This window comes from Plecotus auritus (assembly GCF_963455305.1).
Source record: "Plecotus auritus genome assembly, chromosome: 9".
Classification (NCBI taxonomy): Eukaryota; Metazoa; Chordata; class Mammalia; order Chiroptera; family Vespertilionidae; genus Plecotus; species Plecotus auritus.
In genome coordinates this window covers 11041117-11062880 of record NC_137783.1, presented here as the reverse complement: position 1 = coordinate 11062880, position 21764 = coordinate 11041117, and the positions used below count along the sequence as shown (strand labels likewise).

The following is a 21764-nucleotide window of genomic DNA, read 5'->3' as shown; positions in this document are numbered from 1 at the left end:
TTTTATAAGAGTTTAAGAAGGCAGGAGGAGGTAGTTGGAACATGCAGAGCTTTTATGAAGTGTTGTTCCTCGGTTGCCCTATACTAGGTAAGGAAGGAAATGGTGAAGATAATTTTACTATTAAGGTGAGTCACTCATGGAATTTTAAGTTTTCTAGTAGCCACATTTAACAAACGCTTATAAAAAACAGGTGAAGGTATTTTTAATGATATCTTTTCTTCAACCCGTTATAGTCAGATATTATCATTTGAACATGTTATCCCTGTAAAGCAAGCGTTGAGTGAGATTTCACATTCTTTTTTGAACTTGGTTGTTGAAATCTGATGTGTATTTTCTACTCACAGCACACCTCAGTTTGATCTGGCCATGTTTCAAGTCCTTCGTAGCCACATGTGGCTGGTGGCTCCCACATTGGCCTGTGCAATTTACACCATGTCTGTGTAAACATTCATGTACCTATAAGCATATAAGTACATATGCAGCATGTGTACACATACCCACACGTGTGTACCTAGATCTTCCTAATCCGTCCTCCCCTCTTTTCCCTCTGATTAATTCTGGATAATTTCTCAGTGACTGGGAGTTTATTTACAAACTGGTTGGCAGCAGTCTGTTTAAGCAGTCACTAATTGCTCCTAATGATAGTTTTATTTTCTGTTCATCTGATTTTCAGTCAAGTTAATTAAATCGGTGGAGGTTTAGACTTTCCTGATGGGCTGCAACAACTAATCCATTTTGATGATGGCGCATAATTCAATTAGCATACATTACACGGCCAAGATGCCGACCCCAGCCTCTTCCCCCAATCTCTGTAGCCAACACGGGAACCCACGGCGAGAGGGAGGACTGGACAGACAGGCCAAGATGCTGCTTCTCCTACGTCCAGAACAGTGATCTGGGTGGGGGAGAGAGTAGGAAGCCCGTGCATGAAGAAAAACCAGCTGTAGCGGATCCTGGGTCCTCCATCTGTAACTATGCCATGGAGTCAGGCCATCCTCACGACCTGTCTCCCGCGTGCTGTAGATAAATCACATCGGTGTCCAGAGCCATGCCAGCATCGGTGAGGCAGGAGAGACCTTGGGCGTTCTCTTCTCCAGCGAGAAGAGGAAGAGTGTTCATTCAATAATGTCATCACAGCCCCTCGGAGCCTGGGAACGAAAGGGGAGTCTCCCAGGAGACTTAGGATCCGCAGCTCAACCTCTCTTTGTCCAGCCGTTAAAGACGCACCTGGTTGCTTCTCATGTTTGTGTACTCGGTGCATTCCAGGGGTTAAAAGCAGGGAAGTGATCGTAGGATGGGGATCAGGGTTAAGCTTATTGATTGGATTATCATTAGGAGGTTAGTGGATGATTTATTGGTGGGCAGAGGGGGGGTGGAGGGAAGGAAGGGAAGGGTGGGAGGAGGAAAGGTTAGGGACTCCGGGTGCAGGGGGGCCACGGCGATTCCCCAGGTAGGCCTTATGAAAGGTAGCTAGTTAAAAAGCGTATACAGCAAATTAAATACATTATTGTGGTAATGGGGCGACAGAAGTATAGTTCTATTATCCTTATGGCAGTTATAGGAAATGTAGGCAGCTTGCCCTGCTCCAGAACACCCTTTGATATTCATTCTATTCAGCAGCGGGGCCAGGACTCCTCAGAATTAAGTGATGGGTCATTATACTTTAAACACCATGGAGAAGCCTAGATTGGCAATTAAACAGCTCTTGCTGACACTCACTTGTGCCACCCTGTGACCCCCTTTAGATTGAGATGTTGGAGCTCCGGGCCCTCAGCCTGCTAAATTGGCGCAAGGCTCTTCTCCTGACGAGCGCGGGCTCTGAAATCCGCCGACTTCAAAGGGAGCGAGATCATGTATAAACCATAATGTGGGTGCACCGTGGCTCACAAAAAATAAGGCAGGAAGAGATGAAATGTTACAAGTGCAAGGGGGAAAATGAGAGAATAATGACAAACCTAATGCAACTCAAAGCCGGATTGTTGCACAGGAAAATGCATCCCACTGCTTGTGCATAAAATCAAGGCCGGCAGATGACACCCAGTTAACAGAAACGTGTCAACAGTGAAGTAAAGTGAGAGTGAGTACGAGAGAGGCCCCTGAGACAGCCAGAAACAAAAATTAGTTGTCCTTAACAAGTTAAGATTCTGGCTTGGAGCCACAAAAGCAGACGGGGGCATATAATGAGCTGCTTAGAATTTTTAGGGTGTTTATTGCATTTCATGAAACAGTTGTCTGTAGAAAGGAATTTCTTATGGGGAAGGTATGCATATAACGCCCCACTCGACACACACTCACTCTCTCTCTCTCTCTCTCTCTGTCTGGTCTCTGCTATACATTTTTCAGATGCAGGAGTGTGTGTAGAGCTGTGTGAACTTGGCAGTATTCGGTTCCCTCCATGGCTCCCCTGGACATTTTTCTCCACCCCAAAATGTACTAAACGGTGGTGTCTCCCTATGGCATTCGGTGCACACACACACGTTTTTATCTTGCTTCCTCCAATCTCAATCTCTCTCTCTCTCTCTCTCTCTCTCTCTCTCTCTCTCTCTCTCTCTCTCATCTGTACATATATTCTCATTCAACAGGAAGGGAACATATGTATTTGAGGAATGTCAAGCCTTTAACATTCACGGTGAAAGCTGCCACTCCCCCGCCCCTTCCCCCAAGGCTTCCAGGAACACATATTCTTAACTTAGGTTTGCTCAGAGGTCTTCACGCCTTGGGAGGGCATGCGTGCAGGTGGGGAGCCCAAGTGCCTCCTAGGCGTTCGCTTTCGATTTTTTCCAGGGGAAGGAAATGAGTGTTTCCCTTTCTTTCTTATAGTCCAGCCTTGGGCAAACTACGGCCCGTGGGCCGGATCCAGCTGTTCTATCCAGTTCTCTTGCTCTCCCCTCCGCTCCTTTGCTTTGAATTTATATTAGTTCACACAAACACCCCATCCATGCTTTTGTTCCGGCCCTCCGGTCCAGTTTAAGAACCCATTGTGGCCCTCGAGTCAAAAAGTTTGCCCACCCCTGTAGTCAGTGGTATTCATTCTCTCTCATAGGGTGTTTCTTTCCTTTTCTTTCTTACTCTCTTTCTTAAACCCTAAAAGGACTCGCATGATTCTTGTTAGACCGTGGCATTCACACCAAACTTTGACACATTAATAAAGGCAGCGGGAGACGGCCATGTCGGGGTGGAATTTCTGAGTCGAGTGTCCACTGTGACGCTGGGCCCCTGTCAAAGACTCACGTTGCTCATCGGTATTTTCTCTGTTGATCCGTGCGGATTCACTTAGTACTTGAATTTGTTACCATTTTTCAACTCACCATTTGTTACATTATTTTGTTTAAGTGGAAACTATTTCCATCTACAGTCTACCTGTGGAAAGAACCTTGTGAGTAAACATAGGGTCCTTTTGAAAAGCTGTCACGGGAAACCCTCATTAGCACCTCCCACCAGAATTGGCTTCCTAAAGAGCTGGCTGTCACCCCTGCATGGTGCGTGGGACTGCTGTGCTTGGGGTTTATTAAGAAAGCCACAGGGGCTTGATCTGGGTTCCTCTTCGCCTGAACAGCGCCCCCCTCTGCTCACTGCATAACCATGGCAACTGGGAGCCCAAAGCTGCCATTTTGTTTCCTTTGGGGGTCCTATCCCCTCTGCCCCTTGCCCACTTCCCTCTCCAGTAGGGCGCAGCAGGTCCTCAAAGAACATCTTTTCCTTAAGTGCCATTGTGCTGTCACATTGATGAGACGCCATGGTCACCGCACTCTTGTTTCTATCACCTAGCCTGTGGTAGAACTGGTTTTGTTATATGTTGTTTTGCTTGAAGTCTCGGAAACTGGATGGCTTTCAGGACTGACCATATGTTCCTTTAGGAGGGGTGGTTCTTGTGACCTAATAGAAATCATGGTGACTCCAAGCATGCCAGGACATGTGACAGCTGTTTGTCCGATCCGAGTGTCAATGTGCTGATGGGCCAAGAGTATTTTGAAATCAGCTCTCTGTCTGGCGGGTCTGCATGGTTGGGGAATGCCATTTCAGGGCGTAAACAGTGCTTCAGAGAACTTTCCTAGAAATAAGGAGCATCAGAGGACACGACACACACTTGATTGTCTTTATTTCCACTCTGGTAACCATTTAGAAGGTTAATGCATAGGCGGTGTATTAAGTCAAACTAATTAGGAATCCCAGAATTTTAGAGCAGGGAAGGGTATAAAAATCAGAACTCAAAGCTCTGTGTGTGCGTGTCAAAGAGTGCTTTATTTTTGGTCTTTTTTTTTTTTTTTTTTTTTTTTATCTTTCCATAAGACGATACAAACTTATTTAAAGTGTCTGTGACTTCTGATGAGAACCAAATGGGAAATATTTGGATTTTCTCCATCTTTCTGCCTCACTGTCTCCCATTCCTGTCAAAAACAGGGGGCAGAACAGCAAAAGCAAAACAAAAATTGTATTACGCTCCCATCAACAGAATGAGGCCTAATGAGGCCCGCACAACACTGTCAGAAATGTGTGTACACGTCAGCCGCATTAATATTTCATTCAGCTGTCAATATACAACAAAAGCCTTCCCCTCTCATCTGGCGCCGATTAGGGCTTAGGAAATTGTCTCCTTAGATAGATGCCACCGATAACACCTCAAAAACACGTGGGCGTATGATCTCCAACAGGTCATCCGAGCCTCCTTTGCCACCCAAGTACATCAGTTAAATTTGTCTTTTGCTAAAGATGTTAGAAATCATAACATCTCGTGTCAGTAAGCGTAATGAAGGGGAAGATTGGCTTTAATGACATTATGAGAATCATTATGTTTAATTTATCGCTAATTAATGCTGACAGGTTTCATATGCCTTGGGTTGCTTTCATGTGAGTGTTACGTGCTTTTTTATTTTATTGTATTGTGTGTGCATATCCCTCCTCATTCATTCATTTTGATTCTGACGATTTACACAGCTTTCTGTCTTCTAGGTTCCCTCCCCACATGGTCCCACCACATCACACTCTCCACACGACCGGCATCCCCCACCCGGCCATCGTCACGCCAACAGTCAAACAGGAATCCTCCCAGAGTGACGTCGGCTCACTCCACAGCTCGTAAGTGTCGTTCGTTCTTTGTTTCTTTTTAATATAGTTTTATTGACTTCAGAGAGGAAGGGAGAGGGAGAGAGAGAGAGAGAAACAGCAGTGATGAGAGAGAATCAGTGACTGGCTGCCTCCTGCACGCCCCACACTGGGGATCAAGCCCACAACCCTGGGATGTGCCCTTGACACTAGAATTAAACGCGGGACCCTTCCGTCTGCAGGCCGACGCTCTATCCACTGAGCCACACAGCTAGGACAGTGTCGCTCTTTTGGTCACTTTTTCCTCTGCCATTGCGTTTAGCCCGTGGTTGCTGGCATGGTGGCTCCTGGCTGGCGGCCCTGGCCAAGGCTGTCGGGCTGGTGTGATTGCAGCAGACACCCAGCTCCTGTGGGCTCCGTCCCCTCACAGGAGGACGGGGTGGAAGAGAAGTATTTTTATGTTCGTGGCTGGACTGGGATTTGCAGCCACGTCCCTGTCCCTCATCCTATCCCTGAGCCTTCGGAGCTCTGTCCTATAAGCAGGCGCCGCTGCCAAGGTGCCAGCAGCCACAGGCGCTGTCCCCTCAGCCTGGGAAAATTGTATGCTTGTGACACTTGAGGAACTGATTGCAAAACCTCTGTGTTCCCCCAGCCCCTCCCCAGGCTGTTTCTGTTCCATTGTCCGGGGTGGGGAGACCAAAAGTGGAAGCGAGCTTTTCATTCAAAGCTGCTGGGTGTGGGCGCTGGGGAACCAAGGAATCGGGCTCTGTGCCGCGGAGGAAGTTGGCCCTCGCGGTTGTTCACAGGGTTGTGTCTGTCTGTTCTGCCCGCATCCAGAAAGCATCAGGACTCCAAAAAGGAAGAGGAAAAGAAGAAGCCCCACATAAAGAAACCTCTTAACGCGTTCATGTTGTATATGAAGGAAATGAGAGCGAAGGTCGTGGCCGAGTGCACGTTGAAAGAGAGCGCGGCCATCAACCAGATCCTGGGCCGAAGGGTAGGTGGCTCCCTCACTGGGGGAAGAAGGGAGAGGGGACTGGGGCGCAGCAGGTGGGGTGGCAAGGTGTCCCCGTCCCCATTTGTTTTCCTTCGGCCACACGGTCAGGCCAGTCACTCCGGGTTCCAGTGGCCACAGCCATGACCCTCCCCCACCCCCAGAGAGGGCAGGGGATGGAGTGACGTCGACGCCAATCAGTGCTTTGAGCACTCCTGATGGTGCCAGGCCCCGCAGACCGTCTGCAGGTTCTACGATTCACGATGGACTTACCCAAAAAAGAAGCCGCCTTCACCCCTGGCCGCAGTGCAGTTGGTGACGTTTCTGCCTGTCTCTCTGTCTCTCTCCCCCATGTCCCCTCCAGTGGCACGCGTTGTCGAGAGAGGAGCAAGCAAAATACTACGAGCTGGCGCGGAAGGAGCGGCAGCTCCACATGCAGCTGTACCCCGGCTGGTCCGCACGGGATAACTATGTAGGTGGATCCTTTTTCTCGGGACTGGTCTGCAGGCAGGTGCCGCATGTCCACAGGGATATAGGGAATGTCAGCTTGGTTCCGCCTGCCCTCTGCGGGGACCGTCAGCACCTCGTCCGAGCACCAGGCTTGGAGGGTCTGGTCTTGGCCTCCAGTTTGGCCCGGCCGGCATTCAGGGAGGAGGGACGAGTCTTCTCAGCCGTGGTCCCTGGGCGGCCTTCCAGGGCAGAGGGTGGGGTGGGGTGGAGGGAGTGAGTGTAATTCCCCACAGGGGAATTAATCTTCTAGCAGGCCCTTCACCGTAAGAGGGAAAATCGAAACAATTGTCTTATTCCGTGGTGCAGCAGGAGCTGGGAGCCTAGTTCATCCTGAGGGGTATGATGGGAATATCCCTGAAAGAGCCAGTAGAAGTCATCCTTTGGCAGGGACCCAGCGAGGGCAGGCAAAGGGGTGTGTGTCTTGTGAGCTGTGTGTTCCTGGACTCTGTCAGCTGCAGGGTTTGCCTAATTTCCTCCCTTGGATTTTAGAAAACACTGTCGGATGGTCTGTTTTACTAATTGCAATGGGAGTGACACTCATGATTCTTCTTCCCTCAGCGCTGTCCTCTGGGACCCCTGTCACCTCTCACCATTCTTTCTTATTCTCCATTTTGCCCGTTAGCTCAAGTTCTGGGCTCATGCTCCTCTAGATGGATGAAACGTCTCTTCTTTTGCCTGGTGCCTTAGTACCCAACGCTTGGTTACATGAAGTGATTTTGCCATCCACTTTGGGGGGGCAGTGGGACAGAACTTGTCTTAATGCAGCCACGGGCTCCTCGTCCTGTTCCTTGTGGGAATCTTGGAGCCATGGGCCATTTTCTGCCAGTCGGTGCTCCTGCCCTCACTCTCCGTGGGCATCGTCCATGGCGAAGGGCTCTCTCCCTTCAGATGCGGGTTGAGATCCGTTCCGTCATTGCTGATTGCAGACTTACTGTGCACGTGGTGTGGTGGGGATTCTGAGCTAAATCAGACCTATTTACTGGCTCAGAACTTGGCCGCCTCAGCAAGTCACACGGTCCACGGGAACGCGAGTCCTGAGGGAAGGCCGGCTGCTGCGTGCTCTGAGCAGCATCTTCAGGCTTCCTCCCCCTCTAATCTGATCCCTTCACACACATGCTTGCCACTCTGCTCTTTGCGGTGTGGATGAGGGAGAATGGAGAACCCAGACCTTTGGGCTGGGTCCCACGTGTTCATCACCCCCGCACCCATCTTCCTCCAGGCCCCACCGCCCTGAGCTGGCAGCATTAGGCTGTGTTCCTCCTGGGAGGTGGAACCAGAGCCCTTGTCCCTGGCAGGTGGTCACGCCCAGGGCCTGAACTGCTCGGGGGCTTTGCACGTGTCCTCAGCGTGTGTGTGGTGGAGAGGCCGGTCTTCTGGGGCTGGGAGGAAGAGCATGAGAACGTTCCTGCTCTCCCGCAGGCCTGCTGCCCCCCACCCCCCCCACCCCCCGACCTTGAGGTGGAGCTCTCCAGCACCGGGCAGGCCCTGCAGCCTCCGCTGGTGCCCACACAGCCGTCCCATGACAGGACAGCTGCTTCCGGACCTGGTTTCGGGTCAGAAGTCCTTAAAGGCCAGTTCCAGCTTCTCCTGCTCCAGACCCAGTCCTCGGAGTAACCTAGAATGGCGCCCCAAGAGGAATCCCTACCAGCAGGCACGTGGGTGGTAGGAGGGCCTTCGTGCAGGGCTGTGCAGAGTGTGCACTGCACACCTGAGTGTGTTACTACCCTGGGGCTGGTGCACGGCCCCCGGCACTGTGCAGGGGGAACCCCCCCACAGGTACAGGCTGACTGAAGGCTTCCAGACGCTGCCGCCTTTGTTGACAGGCTAGAGGAGGTGTTGCCTGAGGCTTTTTGTGAGGTGCTTTCTAGGTTTTCGCAGGTCCGCGAGGCGCTTGAAATGACTTCAGCTCCGTTTTACTTTTGGAAGGGGTCTGTGGGTGTAGGGGGGAACCCCTGATGAGACTTGAAAGTGAGAGGAAGATCTGGATCTGGAGCTGTAGGGGTTTCCTCTCTTGTCAGCGGTACTTACTGTCAGATGCCTGTCACTATGGCACATGACTCATGGGTGTGAATGCATCCCTCCCCGCCTCCCTTCCTCCCTCCCCCCCCTCCCTCCCTTCCTCCCTCCCTCCCTCACTTCCTCCCTCCCTCCCTCCCTCTTTACCTCCCTTCCTCCCCTCCCTCCCCTTTCCTCCATCTCTCCCTGCTTCCCTCCCTTCCCCCCTTCCCTTCCACCCTCCCCCTCCCTCTCTCCCCCCTCTCTCCCTCCCTCCCTCCCTCCTCTTTACCTCCCTCCCTTTTCCTCCATCTCTCCCTGCTTCCCTCCCTTCCCCCCTCCCCCTCCCTTCCCTCCCTCCCTCCCTCCTCTTTACCTTCCTTCCTCCTCTTTACCTTCCTCCCTCCCCCCTCCCTTCCACCCTCCTCCTCCCTCTTTCCCCCCTCCCTACCTCCCTCCCTCCCTCCCTCCCTCCCTCCCTCCCTCCCTCCCTCCCTCTCTCCTCTTTACCTTCCTCCCTCCCCCCTCCCCCTCCCTCCCTCCTTTCTGTCCATGCCCCAGGAAATAGCCTGTGGAGCAAGAATCAGAACTTCAAGCTTTTATGAATTTGATCGTGGTGTCAGGTTAGTATTTTTAACTGACCTGACATAGAGGTTTAGAGAATTTTTGGGTCATTATAAAGTCCAGAAGGTTCCTCCTCGTGCCTCACGTTCCTACCTCTCCAGCCGAGTGGTGCCGGAGCCTTCCTGCCGCCAGCGCAGCAGAGTTAGAAGTGAGCGAGTCCCGTGGGGCGTGGCACAGGCTGGAGCACGGAAAACAGTCCTTCCCACAGTGACACTGAGCCTGGCCAGGGAATCGCAACGCTTCCCTTTCTAGCTCTGCTAGGTTAGGCAGGGAGAGGGCGCCTAGGCCGTTTGCTGGTCTGGCGTTTTCCCCCTCCCCACCGTATTTTAGGCCTTTACAAAAAAAGATAAATGCGGTATCCGCCTCCCTTGAGACGCAGCTCCCCCTTCACTAAATGGTGTTCATTCATTTCTTCACGCCCTTCCTGTAGAAGTCTTCAGTCGGAATGTTGGTTTCCTCCGTCGTGGACAGCTCAGTCTCTGTCCTAAATGGACAGCTTCCCAGGGGCAGTGGCGTTTTCGGCCGCCTTTAGAATAGCTTTGCCAGAGATCGGAAACCCCCGGGGGGGGGGGGGGGGATGGGGACAGCGTATTAAAGATGACCGGGAAGCCCTGGGGCATGTGCTGCGCCCGCCGCCCAGCCCAGGCTCCTAACCGAACTGAAACGGGGCCCTCCTGCCTGTCCCAAGGCGGCCAGGTGGCACCTTGCTCCTTACGTAGGACAGGCACAAGATAAAGACAGTGGCTGAGGCCCGAGAAGGCACACGGGCCCCTTCCTGCCTCCTCCCCCTCCTCCCTTCTTTCCATCCTCCCTCCCTCCTTGCCTTCCTCCTTCCCTCCCTCTCTTCCATTGTGTAGGTAGGAATGTAAAATGTTCCCAGTGGAAACGCGGAACTGAAGGCCAAGACAAATCCCCAAGTGGTACAGGCCCCATGATCTGAGGAAAGAGGCTTCCTCTAGAACTGTGGGCTGTCCGCCCTGGGGTGCAGCTGAAACTCGGCGGCCTCTCCACCCCGAGCTTCTCCTCGCAGCCCCGGTGCGTGCTCAGGTTTTCTACCCGTCACTGCTCATTTCTCCTCTGGGCTTGGCGTCGACATGCCACGAGAACCTTTAGGCGAAGGTCGTTTCTAGATATTCAGAACATGGAGATGCGAGACCAGGCCTTTTGTGGGTGACATTTCCTGTACACCAGGCAGCGAGCCCCTGGACAGGACTGGCACTAATGCGGAGCGGCAGAAGGCGTTTCAGTTCTGGAAGGAGCAGTCACCTCTATAGAACTGCTCCTGTTCCCACCCACAGCCACAGCCACAGCCACAGCCACGCGTGCACTGTCAGGATTCCAGGGAGGGTCAGGTTGGAGGATGTGAGCGACTCTGTGCAGGGCGTCACCCATAATCAATCACAAACCTTCCTCAGAGGCAAGGCATTAAGTATGTGGGCAGCATAGATCAGTGGGCCAGGCAGCGGAACCAGGACCCCCTGAGTTCCCATCCTGGTCCCCCCTTGGATAGCTTTGTGATCTCAGGAAAGTTATGGAACCCCTCTGTGCCTCAGTTTCCTTATCTGTAAGGTTGGAATGGTGACAATACCTGTTGTCTAGGACTGTGTAAGGATAAATGAGTCAGTAGACATGGCACACTTAGAATCATGGCTGGCACGTAGTCTGTGCTCAGTAAATAGTAGCTGTTACTATGAGGAGTTTTATTGTGATGTAGGAGGGGAATGGAGACGGCGCCCCTCTTTAATGAATGTCCACACAGTTTTGGAAGGAGCTCAGATGATTTCTGGTTCTGTTTCGCCTTTTTTAATTCCCTATTCTGTTTTTTAAAACCAAGGCTCACACTACAGCTCTGAAAAAACCCTGCTTCAGCCTTTAATTTTTGATTCAGAATGAGGACCTTTTGGCCTTGATAAGAGGTTCGGAGGAGGCAGGAGGCTGAGTCCCCACAGCCATCTCAACATTCATTTTCCCGGTGGTGCTAGGCTCATGGGCCCTTCTAGCCCTGCTTGTCCTCACCTCCCGTCTGTCCCTCATCCTTTTATGGAATCAGATGCGCCACGTCAGGTTTGAGGAGGGACATGGTGTGTGGGAAAGAGGTCTCCTTTACCCCATCAATTCCTTCTCTTCTCCTCCTGGGCAGGCATCCTGCCGGCTGGCACATAGTTCGTTTGGGCATTAAGGTTAAAGGGGGTGGGGGTTGTAGCTGTTTGGATGGAGAGGAGCAAGCAGTCTGCTCCCCTCCTCCCGCCTCCTTTCCAGGGGAGCCCCGACACCCTCCTCCCACCTGTTCCTTGAAATAATTCCCTGTATTTTATCTGTTTGTCTAGGGGAAGAAGAAGAAGAGGAAAAGGGACAAGCAGCCCGGGGAGACCAATGGTAAGTTAGAATAATGCGGATGCAGGGAGGAGCGGATGCAGGGAGGAGCGGATGCAGGGAGGAGCAGATGCAGGGAGGAACAGCACTCTTGAGGACCACTCTTTTATGTTAGGCTTGGGGAGGGGGGCAGTAGAAGCTCAAGGCCAGGATGTTGTGGTGGGACCCATCTTAGCCAGCCTTTTTGTTTATGCATTTTAATTAATTGCTTCATGACTGCCCTTTTAAAGCTAGTAACATTTATTGTTGCATGAAAAGCACATTGTAATTCTAGTGGAATGTGTTTGGAAATAACTATAGAGCCTGTAACTGGAGAGCAGTAGGCATGCCTATGCGGGTTTATACAGTCTGCTTACTCCGTACGTGTCCCAGCAGGGCCAAGGAGGGGCTAGGGGAGTAAGAGGGGTGTGTGTGAGTGTTTGATATTAACTGGGCTGTTCCTGAATGTTCCGATGCATGCCTTTACAGTGGTAAATTGCACCCGACTTAAATTAAGGAGGTTTGTCATTCTCTAGAAGAAATTAGAAATACTGCATAGGCAATCTCAGGTCCCTTGGAGAAGGCCAGGCTTTTACGAACAACAAAAACATTTTGAAGGCTTTGTATAATTTGTTCTTTTTTTTCAGAACACAGCGAATGTTTCCTAAATCCTTGCCTTTCACTTCCTCCGATTACAGGTGCTAATGTCATTTTGAGTCGTTAAAATAGTTGCTTAAACTGTTTTTTAATTTTTCTTGCCATTATAGTTTGATTAACATTAAACACGTATGACATTTGAACATTCTTTAAAATGACCATCTACTCGGTTTTGTATGTTTCGATAGAGTTTTTTCAGTTGCTTTTGTTGTTTCTTTTTCTTTTTTTTAATTTAATTTAACTTTTGCTTTGTTTATTTATTTTTCCCATAACAGTTGTTTAAGCAGTAATGACAGTGATCTAGAGTTGAACTAACTGTGCAAATTGAATATGCAGTATTTCTTTAAAAGAGACTGGTTTAAAAAAAATGGAAGGAATTCAGTAATAAACCTCCTTAATCTAATGGCATTTTTTTTTCATTGCTCCCACTAAGTTTTCTCATGCAAGCATGCATCTGCAGTATGATTATTTTTTTCCTTCGCTTTTTTTTTAATTTTAGTTTTTTTCTTCCTTTTGCTTTTCTGCTCATACTTTGCAAGCCCACTAGCATTTTACTGACTGTACCTGCTTAAATGCTGCTATGAGCTTTTGACTAACTCCTAACAGCTCATTTACATAGCCTGTGTACCTTTATCTGTTCCTCTCTTAATATTAATGAACATAGATTAAAAAAGAAAAGATGAACATTCCAAAAGCTGCAATATCCCAGTACCACAATCCTTTTCTTTCTTTATTTCTTTCTGTTTCATTTCATTTTGTTCTGTTTTTATTTGCAGTATTTTTCTTTTTTTTATACTGTTATACTCTGAGAAGAAAAAAGCATGTTACAAACTTAATTCCCTCCTTTGCTTTATTTTCTTCTTTAAGAAAAACAAATTGAGAGAAAAAAAAAGTGGAAACGTATTATTTGAAAGCTACTTGTTCAGTACCTAACCTCCCTGTATTAGCTCGAACCAAATCTGAGACAGTCCTTAATGAAGGGATACTGCAGCTTTATTTGCAACAGCTAATTTCACAAGTTGAATAAGAATGTGATTTTTTTTTTTACCGTTTTTTATTATTAAAGAAAGTTAAAAATCGAAAGTCAATATTTTGTAATTAGTAACCAGGTCATTGATTTATTCCCTTTTTTATTTTAATTTTTTTCTTATTTGTATCTTTCTCTTTCCCCCTCCCTCCCTCCCTCTCTCTCTCTCTTTCTCTCTCTCTCTCCCTCTCTCCCTCTCCCTCTCTCCCACATCCTCCTCCTCTGCTCGCTTCTCTCTTGAACTCATTCAGACCTGAGCGCTCCTAAGAAATGCCGAGCGCGCTTTGGCCTTGATCAACAGAATAACTGGTGCGGCCCTTGCAGGTGTGTATAGATTTCCCAGATTCGCTGTGCTGGTTTGCAGCTGGTCTATTCGGTCCTTTCCCCCTCTCTGGCCTGTCGCTTTGTAGCTCTGTGTGTGGATCTTAGGAGACACGAGGGCGCGGGACACTGCTCTGTGAGGGATGTGCTTGTTCCCCCGCTGCTGCTAGCCAAAATGCCACTGTAAAACAGCATCACCTGTGCCTCCTCGGGTCAGCGACAGCCAACCCCAGCACGCCCCTCCCAGGGAACGTTGCCTGCCAGCCCCCTTGCTCATGACAGCCCGGGACGGGGCTCAGGGACACCCACCGTAACCCTGGCCTAGGTAGACGCCAACAACGTCGCCTTTCCCCTCCTCTTCTCTCTCTGTTTTTATTTATTTTTTCCCTTGTTTTTTGTTTTTTGGTTTTTTTTTTGGTTTCTGGTTGTTGTTTTCTTTTGTGTGTGTGTGTGTGTGTGTGTTTTATCGTTTTATTTTATTTTTTTCTTTTGACTCATAGAAGTCCTTCCCTTTCATGCCCTTGGTGAGGGAAGGAGTAGAGCCGAGGTGATGCGGAAGACAGGTCAGCTGTAGCTGAGAGTCCGCACGCAGCTGAGCACGACCCACCATTGTGTTGTGTTTTTTTGTGTTTACCTTATGCTAACAGATGCAAATACTCCAAAGAAGTGTCGGGCACTGTTCGGGCTTGACCGACAGACTTTATGGTGCAAACCGTGCAGGTATATGACCACTGCGAGGCCTTTGGGAAAATCAAAGCAATTCTGTCCTTCTGGTACCTTAGTGTGTCAATATATCTGGACCCTGTTCCCGTCTACCCTGCACTGGCATCAATGACTAATGATCCTCACTCTTCCAAATTCCCTTGCTAATTTTACGCTCTCCCCACTTTCTCTTCCTCTCTTTCCCCCTCCTCTTCCAAATAAATAACACATGACCCCGGTGGTAGGGCCTCGACAGCAGCCCCAACAGACCAGGACAGGCACTTTGCCCTTTTGCTTTGAAAGCCAGCCTCCTGGAGCTGGCCCAGCCCCAGGAACGCTCCCGTGGCCCGAACGCCGAGCGCAGAGCGAGCTGGAATTGGCAGCAATAGCATTCCCGCGCACTCGGAGTCGGGGCACTTGGAGACGTGCTCTGGAGCAGGCTTTTTTTTTTTTTGGTGTGGTTTTGTTGTTTTGTTTTATGTTAAAAACCCACATCCGTGTGCAGAGGAGCTTGGTAGCTGACATTGTTTTACAGTGCTGCAAAGAAGCATGGCATTGACCGGCAGGCACCAGCTAACAGGGCTGCACGAGGGAGCCCCACAGGCCCACGCTGCGGTGCTGCTGGCCTGCGGGGCGAACAACACACACATCTCTATTAGAGAGAGAGAGAGAGAGAGAGAGAGAGAGGGAGAGAGAGAGAGAGAGAGAGAGGGTTCCAAAAGGAATCAGAAGCGTCCCTATTCAACCCCCGGGTTCCACCCGCAGGCTCCCATCCAACCTGTAACCTCAGGGAAGGGATAGGTACTTCCTTCTTGGTGGAGGGATACCAACTAGTGCCCGTCTCCTTTCCTTTCCTTCGATGACCACCTCGGTTAAATTTGTTGTTTCTTTGTTCTGATACAAGCAGTCTTTGAATTTGGAATATTATGATGGTAGGTATCTCAACACCCAAACATGCCTTTCTGTTTGTAGTGCCTCCCCTGTCACGTGTCCCTCTCCTCCATGCCTTTGCCATTTGTTCCGTGTTTAGACGTTAGCTCAGATGTCCATCCCATTACGTGCATGCCCACGACTCCCGTGTCTCCTCCCCTCCCGATGCCTTCCAATCGAGAGACGGGGGCAGTGCCTGGCGTTGACCACACCTTTAGGGGAGAGAGGGCTTGAGAGCTGATGGAGAGGGAAGTCCCCAGGCAACGCTCCTCCCAGTGAGTGAGGATGGGGGTCTCAGGCGGACGCCCACCGGAAGAGGGGTTGATTCAGCCATTCTGCAAGATGGCCATGTTCACGGGGGTGACAGATGTCCTTCCCAGTCTTCTCTGTGCAACGGAAAAGGGTTTCCTGATGAGGTTGACGGAAGATGTTAGTATTAGGGCCAGCCTGGAAGACAGGAGCCCTGCTTCCACTAACTATCCAGGCTGGGGATTTGTGGGGCCGAATAGGAAGATCACTGGCTGGGGAATCCTGTTCCGAGGCACCCACCATGGCCATGGCCAAGGATGGGCTAACCACGGGGTCCACTTGGAGAGAGGGTTCCTTACCATCTGTAGAAAGTATGGCCGCACCACACGCACACCTCGCCAGGTGGGCTGTTGCCTGGTTTGTGCATTTTATTTGGGGGAGGGAGCCGTGGTCCGTGAGTCCCTGTTTTGTTTGGGAAGCAGTGGCTGCGAGGTAGACTTGGCTCTTTTTTTATTATTGGAAGTTCATCGTCACTAACATTGATGGGACGGACATCCCCTGCCTAGACACAGCCCTAAAATTCCTCTGAGGCTAGAGTTTTCAAGACATTTTTACCCCAAACAAAAACAGCCGGAGACCTTGGTAGCTGCTTCGTAAACATGATTTCCTCACCCGCAGCTTCGCGGGGCCAGCCATCGGTGTGGCTGTGGGTCATTCCTGGACCTTGTCATTCCTGGGGTCCTTCCCGCCTCAGCACTGTCAGTGGATCCTAGTGGCCACTGTCTTCTGTGGGGGGCAGTGTTCGTACCCTAAAAGCTGTTAGCGGATACATTCCTGCTCCTTTTAGGGTATAACTCCAAACTCGGGTCAGAAAGAATTCTTCCTTTCCCAATAAACCCATAAGAAGCTAAAAATGGATTTTTAAAGAGGCCACTCCTTAATTAGAGATGGAGGCGGGGAGGGTACACGGAGGGTTTTTGTCCCTTTTTTCCCTCAACTTTTCCCAGGGTCTGGCTTGATGCTAAATCACTAGGACAAAATGTGTTAAAAAAAAGAAGTTGAAAACGAGGCATTTTTCCAGCCCGTCCGAAGTGTGTGTGCTCACTGCCATTTGCTCAGCCACCTCCTAGGAGCATCACTCTGCCATTCATAGTCTCCACGCCCCATGTTCACAGTGCCCCGCGCACCCCCACGGCATGCACGGACTCTCCCATGGCACAGGGAGGGGGGAGGGGCAGGGAGCACCTGAACCGCTCCTAGCTCCTAGCCGTCACGGCTCCTTGCTCACGACACAGGGTTTCTCATTTTATTTGACATTTGAGCACATTTTTAACAAGATTCTGTTTTGAGCCCACCAAGTTGCTTTTCCCACCTTCCCCTTCCGCCCTAATGTAGCATGGAATGCTGCCTGATGTCCTTCCTTACTTCCTGTTTTTTCCCCTTTCCCTCTCCCTTTCTCCTCTCTCTCAGTTCTCCCTGTTGCTTTCTCCATGTTGCTTATGCCCTCCCACCCCCACCTCCTCCCCTCTCCCATTTTAAAATGCATGGACATCTTAGTGTTTTGAGCATGTTTTGATCTGCAGGCGGAGGTGGTTTAAAACTCTGATTGATAGGCTTTATCTATTGATCTTGGGCTTCTGGGGTGGAAGTAGAACCCACCCTCTATTTCAGTCTATCCCAGAGGAGAGAAAGGAACCATGTCAATTTGAAGGTGAGGGGGACTGTCCCCCACTCCCCCAGAGTTCCTTCCACCAGCGGGGGGTGGGTAGACCTTGAGGCCCCCTGCCCAGGGTCTTGGCCTCAGGGAGGCAGGGAAGACCAAGCATGTCCCTCCTATCCTCCCCACCCCACCCCCCATCCCTCCTCCTGCCATCTTGCTGAGTCCACACCCCACGCACACAGGGGCATGATCAGACAGCCCTGGGCTCCGGCCCAAGGAGGAGCTCATCACACCCCTTCCTCTCAATGGCCAGTGACATCTGACAGTGGTTGCCTCAGCCGGGAGCAGCCTAGTTGCTTTCCAGCGTGGAAAGCCGGCCCGCGCTCACACACTTGTTTTCGGCTGGAGTGTTCCCAGCCCTCTAGTCGCTGTTCCCTGTCTAGGTTCTCCTGAGATCAGCTCCTTCCCTGCATCTGCATTGTTTTGATTGATCCCAGGGTCACCTTTGCTACCCAGTATTGTCCCATCCGACTGGGGTTCACAGTAGGAGAAGCGTTGAGGGTCACAGGCTCAGTTTCTTGAATTGATTTCCCCACCTTCGATGATAAGCAAGAGAGGCTCTGAAATTCTCATCCCTATCCCTTACATAAACAGGAAGTAGGAAAGGGAGATTCTGGTTTTGGTGCAGGGCAAACAAAAAAATTAGCCTCAGTGGTTTAAACACCAATCAGGACAACCCAGACCCCAGAAGGTCCATGCTGGGACCAACCCCTGGCACTTCTTCTTGTCTCACTTCCTTGTGACCTGCTGCGCCCTCCAGCTACCGGCCTCGGGGCGCCCCTCCATGCCATCCTCCCGTCTCTCCTTCCAGCCTTCTCACTCTGGGGTGAGGGAGGGGAAGACCTCAAATCTTAAAAAAAATCAATAAAAAAAATCAAGTCTGAATCATAATTTAATCCACAACCTGCAGGCCATACAACCAGTTATTCTCGTTCCTTTGGATCATTTTCTGTTTTTCTTATTCTTCCCCCTTTTCCACCTTTGTTGATCCTCTTCTACCTGTTTTTGGTGGTTTTTTTTGTTTTGTTTCTTTATTTTCCGTTTTTGTTTTGTTTTGTTTGTTTTTTTAGTTTATTTTGTTTTCTTTTTGTTTCCCCCTCCTCTCACCTGATTCTGACCTCTCTTGATTTGGTGTGGTTCTTAACAGACAAGCCCGACAGCTCTCTGGGCCCAGCAGCCTGGTGGTGGTGGTGGTGGTGGTAGTGGTGGTGGTGGTGGTGGTGTGTTGAGAACTTTAAGCCTCTTGCTAGTGCTGCCTTCAGCTCTGTGGGCTCAGTAGTCAGCATTTGGAGAGTCTCATATTCATATGAGGCACCTGGGAAGGAGCTCTGTCTTTCTCTGTACACACACACATACACACACACACCATTGCGGGGCGGGGAGAGGGAGGAGGGGGATGGGGGGAAGGTCTGATGGGAGAGTGAGGGAATGCTTAAGCCCAAAGAGAAATAATAATTTATTAGTTCATCTCACTTTCTAGCAAATCGATGCCACCAGCTACAGGTGGCATCCAGTAGTCTGCTCAGACATTTGGGCAGGGGTGGGTCATGGGTGTTCAGTGGGGGTAGGGGCAGCAGGTAGGTAGGGAATTCCATACCATGAAGTATTTTGTTTACCAGAGCAGACTTAGGTGTGGGCAGTAGTTACGTGGGCACGGCACCTCGTGGAGCTTTAATGGCGCTCTGGCCACGGCGTGCCGCCTCCGTGGGGCATCCGCTAGGTGACGTCAGCTTGACTCTCTCCCTTGGCACCTCTGCCCGTTACTCACAGAACCTCTCTCCCCTGTTTCTAGGAGAAAAAAAAAGTGCGTTCGCTACATACAAGGTGAAGGCAGCTGCCTCAGTCCACCCTCTTCAGATGGAAGCTTACTAGACTCGCCTCCTCCCTCCCCCAACCTGCTAGGTTCCCCTCCCCAAGACGCCAAGTCGCAGACTGAGCAGACGCAGCCTCTCTCGCTGTCCCTGAAGCCCGACCCCCTGGCCCACCTGTCCATGATGCCTCCGCCGCCCGCCCTCCTGCTTGCCGAGGCCGCCCATGGCAAGGCCCCCGCCCTCTGTCCCAACGGGGCCCTGGACCTGCCTCCCGCCGCGTTGCAGCCGCCCATCCTGCCCTCCTCATCTATTGCACAGCCGTCTACATCTTCCTTACATTCCCACAGCTCTCTGGCGGGGACCCAGCCCCAGCCGCTCTCCCTGGTAACCAAGTCTTTAGAATAGCTTTAGCTTCGTGAGCCCCGCTTGTTTTGTGTAGTGCTTCATTTTGCTTTTCTTTATTTCCTCCCCCCCTTTTGGAAGGCTTTGTTTTGTACTCTTAATTTTGTGCCACGTGGCTACATTAGTTAATGTTTATCGAGTTCATTGGTCAATATTTGACCCATTCTTATTTCAATGTCTCCTTTTAAATATGTAGATGAGAGAAGAACCTCATGATTCTACCAAAATTTTTATCAACAGCTGTTTAAAGTCTTTGTAGCGTTTAAAAAATATATATATATACATAACTGTTATGTAGTTGGGATAGCCTAGTTTTAAAAGACTGATTAAAAAGCAAAAAGGAAAAAAAAAAAAGCAGCAGTTTGGAAGCAGCCCTCCAGAAGGAGTTGGTTCTGTATTATTTGTATTAAATACGAGCTTGCGAACCAATCATTTTACATCTGGTTTTTAAACCGCCAGGGCACGACGAATGCAGTGCCGTGACTTTTTTTTCTTCTTCCGTGTGAAACAACTTTTATTGTGATGTTACTTGTTATTGTTTAAATGTACAGAAACAAAGGGTTAAAATGTGTTAATATACCTTGTTCCATGGTGTTGTTCTTTTTGGGGGGGAGGGGATGCTACTCAACACTTAAAGGCATCACAGCGCTGTTGGACCAGTAGTATTTATTGCTTTAGAGATTGCTCGTCGAACCCGTACGTCGTCCCTTTTAAAATATGTTTTCCTTTTTTCTTGAAACTGTATAAAGTCTTTTCCCCCCCACCCCTTAGCATCAGCATCTTATATATAACAACTCATTTGTACAAGGTTTTTAAGTTTATATATAAAATGTGTATATATTTTTTTGTTTCCATTTTCGACTTTTTTTTTTTTTCCTGTATGAAACCCAGATGCCACCAAATGGACATGAATAGTTGCATTAAAGGATCAGTAGCATTAACAAAAGTTGCTTTAAAAGCCATTATGTGAAACAAGACTTGAAAATTAGCGAGGGAATTTTAGTGACGCTGTTTGAGCAACGACGGGAACGTCCCGTGTCCCCTTTGAACTCACAGTCGAATGCCCTGCGCCCCGAGGATGTGGACTGACCGCGGAACTTTATGTGCCAAAATTCTCAGTGACTTTAGCTTTCTCCCTCTTTTCGATGCTGTAATTTCCGTTCACCATGTTTTGCTGTGATGTTACATAGGTAGATCTGTGTGTAGTTTTAATGTCACCTATAACAAGATGTGTTTGGTAGCAGATTGTCCAGAAAAGCATTTTAAATGAAGAGGTATAAACCCTTAAGGGCCAAAATTCTGTATATTAGATTACTCTTAAAGGAAAAACCAGCTACCGCTTCTATGTACCCGTACGACATACGAGTAGGTAGCGAACTTTAAAAATAAACAAAACCTAGGCATGTTGATGTTGCAAAATGCTGTATAAAGCTGAAACCTGTTCATTCAGTGCCATTGTAGTTGACATGAAGCGATTGTAAAACTGTCTCCGATTTTTCTCTGGTTTATTAAGATGCTAACGATAACATTTTTTTGTGTGTGAATACTTTGAATGTTTCCTAACAGTTGTGATGTTACTGTTCCGTTTTATGCTCTTATTCCAATTTCATTTCTAATGGTTTGGAAGCCATTTTTGTAATGAATAAATGTTCATGCTGTACAGTATCTGTAGCATGCCGTGCTGGGTTAATAAAAGCAACTTAGTGTGTGCAGATGAAGGCTGGTCACGCGTGTCTGTGATTTGCATTTTATCTCCGGGGAAATCGGATTTGCCTGCTGGAACCTTAGATCCTGGGGCTGGTAGGGGTGGTGGGTGGTGACTCAGGTACCAAGACGTGGTCTCGAACCCTTTCGAGGGGTTTGATTCTCCCTTTCCTGTTTGGCATAGTCTGTCCTGTCAGTTCATTTCTGAAAGCCAAGCACAGTTACAGACCACATGTCACCCTCTGGCTGTGAAACAGTCGCTCCCATACAGCCCAGTTGTCTCCCACTCACAGTATCGGGCCCATGGGATTGAATTCTGGGTAATGAGACAGTTCACCGGGAGTGGATTAAAAAACACATCTGTCCCCTTTAAGGACCATCGATGGGAATGTATCCTAAGTTCTTCCCATGAGTTGCGTGCAGGCAGGGGTGTCAGGGGTCAACTGGAAACCCCTCCTCGGGCAGTGAGCGACTGTCGAGAAAGTTGGATCGAGATGGTTTACCTAAGGTTTGTACAGAGGAGTCTTTGGCTCTGCCCTGGTCAGGGTGCAAGGTCATTACCATCACCAACGGACCATGGTGAAGACCTGCCTAAGGATTCCGTGGCGTTCACTTCTCAGCTGACCAGGAGGGACGATATATATGGTGTTCACTTCTAGAACAAGCAGACCTTCAGAGGAGTGATTTCAGGGCCGTCAAGCTGTCCCTGTCGCCGCTGTGGTT

General features: G+C 49.7%; 1 protein-coding gene across 1 annotated transcript in view; it reads left to right on the top strand.

The window, feature by feature from the left end:
* The window catches only part of TCF7L2 (transcription factor 7 like 2), a 198414-nt gene extending 177361 nt beyond the window's left edge, over positions 1-21053 (top strand). The window contains 7 exon segments of the mRNA XM_080643105.1: positions 4951-5076; positions 5881-6040; positions 6402-6509; positions 11494-11542; positions 12166-12216; positions 13454-13526; positions 18917-21053. Of these exon segments, the coding sequence (XP_080499231.1) occupies positions 4951-5076; positions 5881-6040; positions 6402-6509; positions 11494-11542; positions 12166-12216; positions 13454-13526; positions 18917-19340 (991 nt within the window). The 3' untranslated portion in view covers positions 19341-21053.
* The last annotated feature ends 711 nt before the right edge of the window (positions 21054-21764 follow it).